The 13136-nt window shown below is 34.9% G+C and overlaps 3 protein-coding genes across 3 annotated transcripts in view; all 3 read left to right on the forward strand.

The window, feature by feature from the left end:
- Positions 1-1098, forward strand: part of LOC110427320 (uncharacterized) — a 1972-nt gene extending 874 nt beyond the window's left edge. Inside the window, exons 2-4 of the mRNA XM_089785435.1 lie at positions 1-404; positions 483-574; positions 661-1098. The exon at positions 1-404 is cut by the window's left edge and continues 161 nt beyond it. Of these exons, the coding sequence (XP_089641561.1) occupies positions 1-404; positions 483-574; positions 661-799 (635 nt within the window). The 3' untranslated portion in view covers positions 800-1098. The remainder of the gene's footprint in view (positions 405-482; positions 575-660) is intronic.
- Positions 1099-2574: 1476 nt separating this feature from the next.
- TMM (Leucine-rich repeat (LRR) family protein) lies at positions 2575-4213 on the forward strand. The gene has a single exon (XM_021442673.1). It carries the CDS (start codon positions 2647-2649, stop codon positions 4126-4128), a length of 1482 nt encoding a protein of 493 aa, XP_021298348.1. The 5' UTR covers positions 2575-2646; the 3' UTR covers positions 4129-4213.
- A 4257-nt stretch (positions 4214-8470) lies between these two features.
- On the forward strand, positions 8471-13004 carry LOC110427227 (PTI1-like tyrosine-protein kinase At3g15890). The gene is made up of 4 exons (XM_021442700.2): positions 8471-8940; positions 9430-9577; positions 11652-11914; positions 12001-13004. The coding sequence occupies exons 1-4, from the start codon at positions 8897-8899 to the stop codon at positions 12656-12658; spliced, it is 1113 nt and encodes a 370-aa protein (XP_021298375.1). The 5' UTR covers positions 8471-8896; the 3' UTR covers positions 12659-13004.
- The last annotated feature ends 132 nt before the right edge of the window (positions 13005-13136 follow it).

The raw sequence follows: 13136 nt of genomic DNA on the forward strand, positions 1-13136 counted from the left end.
GGTTAGAAAGCAAGTTTGCGGAGGCAAAAGCTGATCATTCCGAGTCAGATCTTCAGCCTTCCCAGGAATTAGATGAACCCCATGCCTACAAAGGAATGGGCAGCTTCCCCAGTCCTGAAGAACTAGCTAATCTTGATGAAAGTTTTCTTGCAAAACGCTGCAATCTTGGCTATAGAGCAAATCGAATATTAAAACTTGCACAGGGAATTGTCCAAGGCAGTATTCAACTAATGCAACTGGAAGAAGGTTGCAAGGAAATAAGCTTGTCTAGTTATAACAAGCTAACTGAACAGCTGCGACAAATTGATGGATTTGGTCCTTTCACATGTGCTAATGTGCTCATGTGCATGGGATTTTACCATGTGATTCCAGCTGATTCTGAAACTATCAGGCATTTAAAGCAGGTAACTTATTCATTTATTCCATAAGCAATGTATCTTGAAGGTTTTTCTGCTTTTTCTGATAGTTTTTTGCAAGTGCAGGTTCATTCAAAACGTTCTACTATGAAGACTGTTGGAAGGGATGTTGAGGTTATCTATGCAAAATATGCTCCATTTCAGTTCTTGGCATATTGGTAGGTGATCTTACAACTTTCCTCTTGCACACTTTTTGACAAGTTTCTTAGTAATTGAATTTTCTCCTTTGACAATATGTGATCAGGGCAGAGCTGTGGCACTTCTATGAGCAAAGGTTTGGGAAACTAAGTGAAATGCCTTTCTGTGGTTATAAACTTATAACTGCTAGTAATATGAAGATGAAAGCAACTAGTAAAAGGACTAAGGTTTCTGACAGAGAGTAACCCTGCATCAGTTTGATTAACAACGAGGACAATAATTTTATGCTCATTCTTCGTTCTTCACTTGCTGATATATTTATAGGTATGCTAACACCCATTTTCTCCTATATAAGCATGTATTGTACATGTTCATGTTTCGAATGTCATTCTGAATCCTAGCACCCTACCAAACTATGCCTTGTTGTGCAACTGTTTTTAATGTTTCACATTGGGGAATGATGCCCTTCTCAGTCGTTTTGGTTACTACAATGTATAATCTTCTTGAAATAATTCTTCTATATCTCTTCTCATGCTCATTCCTTGATCTGCAAAAATGATTTTCTCCTGCTCGATACTGAAATCGAAGATATGAAGCCAATGACTAAATCAATCGAGATTAAGCCATAAGGAGGACATTTCTGCTCCAATCTCTCCCCATGATCTTAGGAATGGTGATAGACAATATCACAGTATTTCCTCCTCAATAGGTAAATGGATTGACAGAGATATATTCTGCACAGCCAATTCTTTGCAGCCTTTGGCCAAAAAAGCATAAAAAAAAATGGGTGTTTGCAGCCTTCTTTTCTCTAATGGTAGGGTATATTAGGATGCATTTCTTATTTTCTTTTGTTTATTAAAACCATCCATACTAATATGTAAAGTCATTTACTGAATTAGACTTGGCGAATACCAATTTGGTTTTAACATTACATAAAAATTAAATAAAAGACTAAGAAATCATATACATAGGAGTGCAAACTAGGATTTATGTCCTGAATTCAAATTGTTTTTCTCATTTTAACCGTTTTTTTTTTTTTTTTGTGGATTTCAAATGCTCAGAGCATTAGCTTTGGGTTTTAATTGCTTGTCGCATAGTAGTTTATTAGGCCCACTTTGTTGGGCTAAGCGTATACGAAAAATATAAACTCCCTATATTTCGCAAGATGGGCTTGGATAATGAATTTAAGGCCCATTTCTGCCCAAGAAATTATTTTCATAAATTACTTAGTTGATGTTTTTACTATTTGTTTTTTATTTTTATTGTATTTTATTTAAGAAAAAATAAAAAATAAATACTAAAAGTATTTAGATGAAGTTTTTATTGTATTAGTACAGGTTTCAATATATAAAAATAAAAATCTATAATTTTTGAATTTTATAAGAAAATTTAAATAAGTTCTTCTTTTTTTATTATTAATATTTTTTTAAATCAAATAAATTTTTATAATTAATAATTAATTAATAATAATTAATTAAAATATTTTTTATCTATCTCATGACTCACATTGTACTGTGTTATCATGTCACATTAGCATCTTATATTTTTATTCATCATGGCATATTAGCATTATCACGTGGCATGTAATAATATGTGATATTTAGATAAATATAAATTAGGTCACCGTTAATCATTATAACTTAATTGATTTAGAATAAAAATATAAATACTTAATTGGATGTAATAAATATTTTTATATATTTTTTTATATTTTAACATTTAATAAGTAACATTCTTGAGAATGAACGATAAAATGGCCCAGTGTCTATTATTGTATGCGTAACGTGTGGCCATGACACGGCAGCCTGCCCGAATCCGACCCAATTTAGTTCTAGTGTAGTCAGGCGGCCAGATGAGTGGATCCCAAGTCCCAAGCTAGGGGGCAAAACTCTCGTGAAACACATTAATGCAAAAATTCCCTTCACAAATTAAATTCGTCTCCCCTCATATCTCGTGAACCCATTATTATCTTTGCTTCATTCTATTCACCAACCTCTTCTTAGCAACCTGACCCCTCTCATTTAACGCCTCTTTTGCCCCTCATCCCTATATCAAAGTCCCAAGCCCACCATTTCACTCACTCCCCCAAAAAATGGCTCCACATTTCCCCTCCATACGTATCCTTTTCCTCATCTTCGTATCTTCTTTCCAACTCGCCAGGCCTTTCACAGTCATCATGTCGGATTCAGGCGTGCCATCCACCCTCATCGACGGGCCTCAGACGGGGTTTTCAATGAACAAGGATGGGGCTCGGACCAACCCCCGTGAGCAGGAGGCGGTCTATGATATAATGCGAGCCACGGGGAATGATTGGGCCACGAGCATCCCAGATGTGTGCCGGGGGCGTTGGCATGGTATCGAGTGCATGCCCGACAAAGATAACGTCTACCACGTTGTCTCCCTGTCTTTCGGGGCGTTGTCGGATGACACGGCTTTCCCTACTTGTGACCAGAAGAAGTCATACATTTCAGAGTCCATTACCAAGCTTCCTCATATCAGGACACTGTTTTTATACCGTTGTTTCAGTTACAATCCTCAGCCGATTCCAACGTTTTTGGGCAAGCTGGGTTCCACGTTGCAAACTCTAGTCCTTAGGGAAAATGGGCATGTTGGTCCCATTCCTAGTGAACTAGGAAACCTTACTCGTTTAAGGGTTCTTGATCTTCACAAGAACAATCTCAATGGTTCGATTCCAGTTTCATTAGGCCGGATCACTGGCCTAAGGTCGTTGGATTTGAGTGGGAACAAGTTCACCGCTTCAATTCCTGGTTTTAGCTTCCCAGTTTTGAATGTTTTGGACCTTAGCCAAAATCTTCTAATGGGTCCAATCCCACCAAGCCTTGGGTCATGCCAGTCTTTAGTTAAAATGGATTTTAGCCATAATCGTCTAACTGGCTCAATACCCGATGCAGTTGGTGGGCTAAAGGACCTCATGCTTATGGATATGAGCTACAATCGCTTGTCTGGCCCATTTCCTATATCACTAAGAAGCTTAACTTCCCTCCAAGCTTTGATTCTCAAAGGCAATCAAATGGGATCAACAGCCATTCCCAGTGATTGCTTTGATGGAATGAAGGGTTTAATGATCCTAGTTTTATCAAACATGAATTTACATGGTCCGATCCCTGAGTCAATAGGCCAGTTACCGAACCTTCGGGTCGTTTACCTTGATGGAAACCGCTTCAATGGTTCAATTCCAAGCAACTTTAGAGACTTGAAGCATGTTAGTGAACTAAGGCTGAATGATAATTACTTGACTGGACCAGTTCCATTTGGAAGACAAATGGTTTGGAAGATGAGAAGAAAGCTTAAGCTTAACAACAATTCAGGATTATGTTATAATGCAAATAGTGGTCTTGAAGATGCCTTGGATACATCCTTTGATACAGGCATTGGTTTATGTGATTCACCTAAGCCTGGTTCAGCAAGGACAGTGCAGCACTTATCCACCATGAATGAAGAAGATATGACAAGAACAACAAATGTATCATCTGAAGCAGTTCATAAGACTTCAGTTTCTGTTAGATTCTTTCAGTTAACAGCATTACTTTTGTTCATTTTGCTGTTTCTGTAAGGGAAAAGAAGGCTTGTAAATCACAGTTCTTTGTACATCCTAGTTGGCCTCATAAATGAATCAATGGTTGTTTTGTTGAGGGAAATAGTCCTACCCTCTCTCCCTACTGCAGATAAAGCTTGTAGAGCATTTAATTAATAAACCTCAACAGCCAGAAATCTGCCTATCTTCTTGATTGAAGTAGTCATCATTATATTTGCACATATCTTAATTCAATTAGCACTAGACTGCCTATCTTCTAGTTGTTTTCTTCTATATGAGGCTGTGAGCTGAGTTATGCTAAGAAAATCTTAAGTGATTAAGCCTTTTACCTGTTGCATATATGACTTCAGATTCTACAAGAATAAGACAAAACTGAAAGCCAAGATAGAAGTAAAGGTTCTGACACTATAATTTTTGGTCTTTTCTTGTTCTTTACATTATAATCTATTGGTCATGCATTGGCCTTTTGAGGGCACTCCCTGCATCTCCCCAACTGAAAGTGCAGTACAGTTCAACTGCAGTTATCCCAACAAAACTCTTTTATGAGCAGTCTAATCTCCAATAAGTTGCAAAGGAGTCCAGCTTGTAAGAACTACCAGTTATTTTATATGATAAATATCAATTGCTGAAGCTAAGGTCTTAATTTACTGTTAATTAACAGAGCTAACAAAGGACCCTTTCTTTTGGCTATACCTGCCAATAGATGGTCCACAGGTAGCTGGACCAAATAAGTTAATTTATGAGCAAAACTTTGGTAGCATATAATATCAGCATTCAATGACAAAATTAGCATACAATCAGTGCAGACGACATGCAAATTGGGGTAATTGAAAGAATGAAGAAAAGACTTCAAAGAAACAAGCAAATGATTCTGATTTCTGACACCATTGCTTCTCTCTTGAACTACAAAACAACTTCTTCACATTTTTGCATTTATCATGTTTCAGGAGTTAGTTATCATGCTTGTAGATTTCATATCCCATTTCCTTTTACTCCTTGTCTATCTGTTTGGACTGACAAACACAGATAATCTAAGGGCAGAAGCCTCTTCAGGTTTGTCTTGTAGAACTCCATAAAGCTATAAGCTATTGCTTTCCTCTTCTTATGTCAATCATTGGTAGGCCTACCAACTAAAGCATATTGGCTTGTAGTGCAAAAGGAGAATATCTGGTCATAGCCTTCAAGCATATTGAACCCAAGATATCAAACAAACTATCACGAAGGAATTGTTTGAACACTAGTGGTTGTTTTTGGTGATTTTGAAAATATTTATCCTCCCTTAAGTACATAAGAAATCTTGTTTAACTTGACATTTCAAATACCAAAACTAATATAATTTTATAAAATTATCAATTTTAGTGATTTTTGCAACATGTTATGATCACGTAACTTCTAGATTAGAACCACTAGTCTCTGTCTCGAATTTTTTAATTAATTTAGAAAAAAAATTGAATTAAATAATTGCAAACAGAACAATTATTCTCAAGTTGTGTATAGCTACAACTTCTGCTGCAATTTTTCAATGGCGTGTTGAAATTTGCATATCTTCATTCATAGTTAGTTGCTGTCACGTGCATAGAGACAGCCAGACCATGAAGAGGGCCGAACCCTGATCATCAGTCCTTCCTAATTCAACTGTGAATATTTTAAAAGATTTTTATCATCTCGTGTTCCATCATTTGTTGAACTTAGGGGAAAACCCAAGAAATTCCTACCATGGTGGGTGTTTTATATTGTGTTAAATTGTCAAATGGATACAGAAATTTTACAGTAAGTTACTGCTGCCACTTTGTTTGGTAGAGTAGAAGTTTTGTTGGTGTGACACCACACAGAAACTAGATGAACATGGGCCTCCACACCAGGTTAAAAAACTGAAGCTTCGTTGAACAGAAAAAGGCTGCGGATTATACAATTCAGATGTTGCTGTCTGTCACTGATGGAGGGGCAATTTACCTGCTTGATATGCGACTGTGACCTGCCCATTGTGAAAGAGACACAATGGCTTATTGATTGATGATTTAACATTGATTATTGTTGAAAAGGAAGCAATGGGTCTCAGGTCACAAAGGCTGCAAGAAAATTAAAAAGAGTTGGGAGGTACAATTGGATTTTTTAGGGAAAGTTATTTGAGATATAATATTTTATCATAAATTTGTGATGAATACTAATTTTATATAAATTTAATTATAATAAATTTTAATTTTATTTAAGTGAATCAATTAATATAAAATATTTGATTATAAAGTATTCATTGACGTCTAATAAAATTTAAAATTATGTATAGATTTTAATAAAAATTTTGAAAAGAAATGAAAAGTGATTTGAGTTATTTACATTTATTTTAAACTGTCATCGTATTTATAAAAATAGTCATTTATCTAGCTTTCATCGTCATTATTTTTATCTTGAATTTCTATATTATTCAAAATGAGCGCCCTACATGATCTTGATAGACCTACAACCTTATGTACCTACTACATTAAGTTAGTATTTCTTGATTCTTAATAACAATTTTTTTTTTATAATTAAAAAAAGAAAAATTTAAATCTTATTTTTTAAATAAAAAGATCATGCATCAAGTAATAAGTCAAATATTGTGTTTGATTCTTAACAATGTTCTATCAACCGTTTACTTATTTACTGCAAATGGAAACCCCAACCTCTTAAGTGGTTAATCGCCCCACTTCTTATAGCAACTTTTCAATGTGCATCAATAAAGTCCATTATTAATGGGGGAAAAAAGCAACAAACAAGAAAGATAAAAGTGATGTATAAGTATACCTAAAGAGAAAGCAAGTGATGTTGAGGAAGGAGGACCAGTAGTGAGGAAGGAAGAATTACATAATTTGATGACATTTGGTTTGTTGGTTATATAACAAAGTTTTAATGCTCTTTTAGCTTTTAATAGAGAGCTAGATTTTACCTATCATTACACTTAAATTTTCACCAACCTAAGTTAAAGAAAGACCATTGACACAAATATAGATACATATAATGATTGTGATGCACCTCCCAAAACAATTATTATGTAATTATTGAGATCTTATCCAACATTTATTATTGCATTTATTTTTTGGACGTAATATAACTAAAAGTTTAATCTCCCGTTAATGATAATTATTTTTTTAAATACATACACTTAGATTTAATAATTTTAGATATGATACGAGAAGATACGAAATTAAATGAATTAAAATTTATTTATATCTTAAACGTGTCCAATATAATTAACGTATGTAAGGTACGTTTAAACAAGGTATATGTCCCTTACAAATTTTACCGAAAATTTATGTTAATTATTTTTGAAGATTCGTAGTTAATTATTAGGAGTTTTTGTATTTTTAAATATGCAATCTGTAAATAAAATTTCGAAATGGTGAGTCTATCTTTGGTTATTTTTTAATGAGTAGGCCAAATTACAAATAATAAAAAATATTTATTTTCCATGTTTGATTCCCTTTTAATCTCCATGGAAATATAATTTTTTTTTGGTATATTTATAATATGTTAAAGAGCACAATGATCTCACTTGATGTTTACTTGTTTGACGAGGGGAGGATTAAATAAATAAATCCTTTGAACTCTTTTATGCAATATTGTTCAATTTGCAAGGCTACTCTTATTTTATCTAATGCATTATTAATTTAGTTAATTAAAATCTTTTTCCATGATTCTACAAGAATTTGGGTACAATTTCTTCAAGAATGTTAATTGATGGAAAAATATAGCTTCCTTCTGTAAATCCAATTCCAACTACCATTGTTAGAATTAAAATTTTTTTCTTTAATTTCCGATATTATTTTCAGTGCAACAAAATTAACTTAAGACTATGCATTTTCAATATGTATTATTAATAATATATATATATATATATATATATATTATAACATAAAGTTGGAGTCTATTAGTAGGAAGATCCTAAATTAAAATTTGAGACCAACCTGAAATGATGGAGGCCTAATCTATGAGACACCACTAATATCTCTAACTAAACTATAACAAAACTCACAATGCTTCATTACCTTAAATTTAAAAAGATTTAGCACTATCTTATATTTGTCCAAATAAATTAAAAATATTTTTTAAAAATATTTGGTTTTAAAGCTAAAAAAATTAATTCGTATTATCGAACACATATCCATATCCGACACCCATCTATGTCCGAGTTGCGTAAATAAGTAAAACTATAAAGTAAACAAAAATATTAAAAAAATATCCATGTAAAAAGACAGACAAGGATGAGTATAAAATAAAATGAAACAAATGGGTAGAAAATGGGGACCCATGTGGCTGCAAATTTGAAAATTGACAACAGCTAGACCCAATGACAAACCAGCCGCTGCAGCAGCAGCAACCATCAACCATCCCACAAAGCGCCCACACACACACACACACACAAAAAGAAAAAGGGCATCAGGTTACTACAATAAGCCTTGCCTTATACTCTTCCTCCTCTCAATTTCATCTTCTTCTTTCCTTTTTTTTTTTTTTCTTTTTTTAACCTTTTTTTAACTGAGACTGCAACATTCTCTTGTAAGCAAAAGCAAAACCCCAAAAAGAAAAGTAATAATTGAAGAAAACCCAGAAAGAAAGTATGTTTTTTGGAGCAGGTTTGTGCACAAAAGCGTTACGTTTGGCATCTCATCAGAATCTGCTGCTTAGAAAGAGAAAGTGAAGTAGGACAACAAAGAAACGAAATAGAGAGCGAGAGAGAGAGAGAAACTGGTTTTCATTGAAGGAAAAGAAAGAAGAAAAGAACGAGTTGGTTTTTTAGTTTGGTTTCCTAATGGCGTTTTGTTCTATAATTTGTTGTGGGAAAGGTGTGGATCGGTAAGTTTATCACTGATTTACCATTTATCTTTACTGTTTTATTTGTTTAGTTTTGCTTTAAAAGTTTTTCTTCTGGAAACTTTCTTTGGATTTTTTTATTGAATTTTGAGTATTTCAGGAATGGTCAGGGTTTAAGAAATCTGGGTTTTGTTTAGTTTTTGAAGCTATCATCTGGGTCTTGATTAGAATTTCATTGCCTTTGGTTGTTTTTACTGTTGTCTGAAGTTTTGAGCTTCCTGTCCTTTTGGTATTGTGATTTGAGAAAGGAAATACTTATTGAGCATCATAGAGCTACCTGCTTTTCATTTAAGCTTAAAATTTTCATACTTCGGAATCAAATTAACCAGGATATGTTGATCTTCATCCTATAAATAAGGTCTTTTATCAGTCAAATTGAGTGTTTTTGTTTTTAATTTTAAATTGACTTTGGTTATGTTGTTATGTGTGTCTGTCGGTGGGGTTAATGTCTAAAGTTATATGATTCTACAGGAAAGAGAAAGGAAAGAAGCAGCCGACATGGAGGGTTTTTTCATTGAAAGAATTGCACTCAGCTACAAATAATTTTAATTATGATAACAAGCTTGGAGAAGGGGGATTTGGCAGTGTCTATTGGGGTCAGCTATGGGATGGATCACAAGTATGAATTATTTTTCCTTTTTGGGGTTTCGTTCAAGAAGCAAGTTAATTATTATTTTGGCCTCTTATGTTTTCTAATTTTTGAGTTTTGCAAGATTGGTTGATCATACATAGTTTCACCTTTTATGGTCTCCATGTTTCCTTATGTATGATCGATATTCTTGCGGAATTTGAACTAATGGGTTCAGATGTTGATCTAACAAAAACTTCTGTAATATTGAACGTTCTAGTGTGCATTATACTGTAGTTTGCATCTAGTTTACTGTTTGTGAAAATCGATCTAGTTTCCTGGCATGGCTACTGTTATTTTTCATGGTCAATATTTATACGAATCTCATGTAACCATGCAGACAAGTGTCACTCTGTTGAAGTAATGGTGCAGGAGTTCTTTCCAATAGGATTGGTTAGAAGGTCAGGTGTGTTGAACTTCCAACCTAAAACTGTTCAACAATAGGTGAAAGGGCCAACTTGAATATAAAGCCACAACAAACCCCAAATAAGAATGTTGTGGAACAACACCACTTAATACCCCTTCATAAGTGCAATGGAACAGCTGAGACAAATGGACCTATTGATATATTGTAAAGATGGGGGAACAAACACAAATGTCTAGATGAAATGTAATTGACCTCATCAGTATTATTAAGTCGTATGGTAATCTCAAATCTCAGCCTCATTGACCTGTCCATGTTTTTTTTGGTTAGTTTTGGGGAACAAACACACAAATGTCGAGAAGAAATGTGATCGACTTCCTTAGTATTATTAAGTCATATGGCGATCTCAAATCTCTGCCCCATTGACCTTTCCATGTTTTTTTTGGTTAGTTTCAGTTTTTCTTTCTTTTATTTAAATATGTTACATTAAGTCATAACTTTGATACTTGTCAACAGATTTTGGGATTACTTCTTGTATTAAAATAATTTTGATTCAAGGGTATGATATATGTCACATGAATTTTTTGGGTTACAACAGAACGATAAGACAGTTACAAAGTTTGTTTGAGTTGAAGTGTATAAAGACTTGGATTATGTTCAACTCATATCTACTGACACTAGTGAAATGCAGAAGCAAAAAAATAAAATAGAATGGTAGTTCTTAAGTTTTTGGCTGGTTTGACATAAGTAGTCAAAGATTTTTGAAGAGTAAAGCTTCCTTCTGTTGTTGAGATATATACTTAGGAGGTTGTCTTAGAGGTTCAACTCACAAGTGCACTCACTGGGGATTAGAAAGTCAAGATCAAAAGAGGATGATGGCAAAAATTAAAAATTCATCATGTTCTGCCCGTGCTATCAATTACGAATCTGTAAATGCTAGCTTCGTTTGCCTTCATGGTGAAAAAATGTGGGTGATGTGGCAATTTAAAGAGTATAAAACATTTAGGATCCAAAATGTGGGTGATATGTATGGTTGCTAGTACCTGTTGTGCCAGAGACCCTAAAAAGTCGAAGTCAGAGTTAGAACTTAGGTATATCATCATGGGTTATTTTGAAGTTTGTTGATGTTATCATATCTTTCCATTTTTGTTTTCTTCACAGTTTAGTCAAATCCCTTATATTTAGAACTTTAGCAGCATCAAAGGCATCTGTTTATCTTATATGTTACAAGATCTAGCTCTTCATGTCAGATTTCTGTAGGATGGGATTTGCATTGATAGCAGTATAAAATAACATATAATGATAGATCATGACTGACTAGGATTGGGCTTTGCTAGATTCTTGTTCATTTGCTACTGGAAAGTTGAAAAGGCGGTCTATGCTGTACCATACCTGTTCTCTAAACCCAGCGAGCATTGTTGCATCCAATTTCTGGGAGTGTTTCATCAATTGTTGAATGGTTACTACAGTATTTGACTGAATTTTAGGGCTTCTATTGTCTTCTAAACAGCATCTCACTTTCTCTAAACACATACATGCTCATAGGATTGTTTCTATGTTCATGGTATATGCAGCCATTCGGATAATACTTTTGGAATTCCATATGTATTTTTGTTTTAATTAAATGAACCTTCTTGAAGATTTTCTGCTGCTTTATTTTTCTTCCAGTCGCATTCTCACCTGAAAGTTATACACTTGCAGATAGCAGTGAAGAGATTGAAGGTGTGGAGCAACAAAGCAGAAGTGGAATTTTCAGTTGAGGTTGAGATATTGGCAAGAGTTCGACACAAGAATCTACTGAGTTTACGTGGCTACTGTGCTGAAGGGCAAGAACGTCTGATTGTATATGACTACATGCCAAATTTGAGTTTGCTGTCACATCTTCATGGCCAGCATTCAACTGACTGCAATCTTGAGTGGACCAGAAGGATGAAAATTGCAATTAGCTCTGCTGAGGGAATTGTGTAAGTGTTGGACCCAATTTTCTTTCCTATTGTGACCTATTCTGACATGAATGCTAACCTCCACCTCTTTCACTTGACTACTTCAGCTATCTTCACCATCATTCAACCCCACACATAATTCATAGGGACATCAAAGCTAGTAATGTGTTGCTAGATTCAGATTTCCAGCCTCAGGTTGCTGATTTTGGGTTTGCGAAGTTTATTCCTGATGGTGCAACGCATGTGACTACTCGAGTAAAGGGTACCCTTGGCTACCTTGCCCCTGAATATGCTATGTTAGGAAAAGCCTCAGAGAGTTGTGATGTTTACAGCTTTGGCATTCTTTTGCTGGAGCTTGCCAGTGGCAGGAAACCTCTTGAGAAACTGAATGCAACATCAAAACGCTCAATTGCAGAATGGGCTCTGCCACTAGCTTGTGAAGGGAAGTTCAGTGAAGTGGCAGATCCAAGGCTGAATGGGAAGTATGTGGAAGAGGAGTTGAAAAGGCTTGTCCTTGTCGCACTCCTATGTGCTGATAATCGGCCTGAGAAAAGACCTACCATGCTTGAAGTTCTCGAGCTGCTCAAGGGAGAGTCAAAAGAGAAATTAGCTGAACTAGAAAATAATGAAGTGTTCAAGAACCCACAGACTGCTGGTTGTAATGATGGGACACCAGCTGCTGAAGAGAGCTCAGACATAATTAAGGAAGAGAATGATCCAAAACCGGTGAAGGAGACTGAGCACGAAAATGCTCTAGATGGCTAATACCTTGGACAAATTGAAGCATTAGAAGTGAAATTTGTATCTCTGATATTTTGGTTCTTTCTCTTCTTTTCTTCTCATTAAGAGGTGGCGCTGGCTGTCCATCATTAGAATCGCCAGCAACATTTGCCACTTTGTAATATGGAAGCATGTTTTTGTGAGTGCTATGGGATATATCCTTGGGGGCCAACTTTTCTTTTGTTCTTTGTTTCCATACAAATATTTGGTGTCTATTGGGTGTTTCATCTCTGGCCTATGATAGCTGATGTATTGACAGGTTCTGAGTTTGAGTCTGCTGCTTGTGAGATTGACATTTCAGGTGTGAGAAAATCAAATCAACTTCATTGCATTTGGGCAAATTTCTTTTAGTAGGTTTCGGAGGCCAGAGGAGGAAAGGGATTCAACTTATTGTTGGGCAGTGCACAGAGCCATAGGCTGTCCGATGAATTGAACAGGGCATTGCAACCAATCACTTGAAACA

This window comes from Theobroma umbraticum, unplaced genomic scaffold (genome assembly GCF_002168275.2).
Source record: "Theobroma umbraticum cultivar Fairchild unplaced genomic scaffold, ASM216827v3 scaffold_228.0, whole genome shotgun sequence".
Lineage (NCBI taxonomy): Eukaryota > Viridiplantae > Streptophyta > Magnoliopsida > Malvales > Malvaceae > Theobroma > Theobroma umbraticum.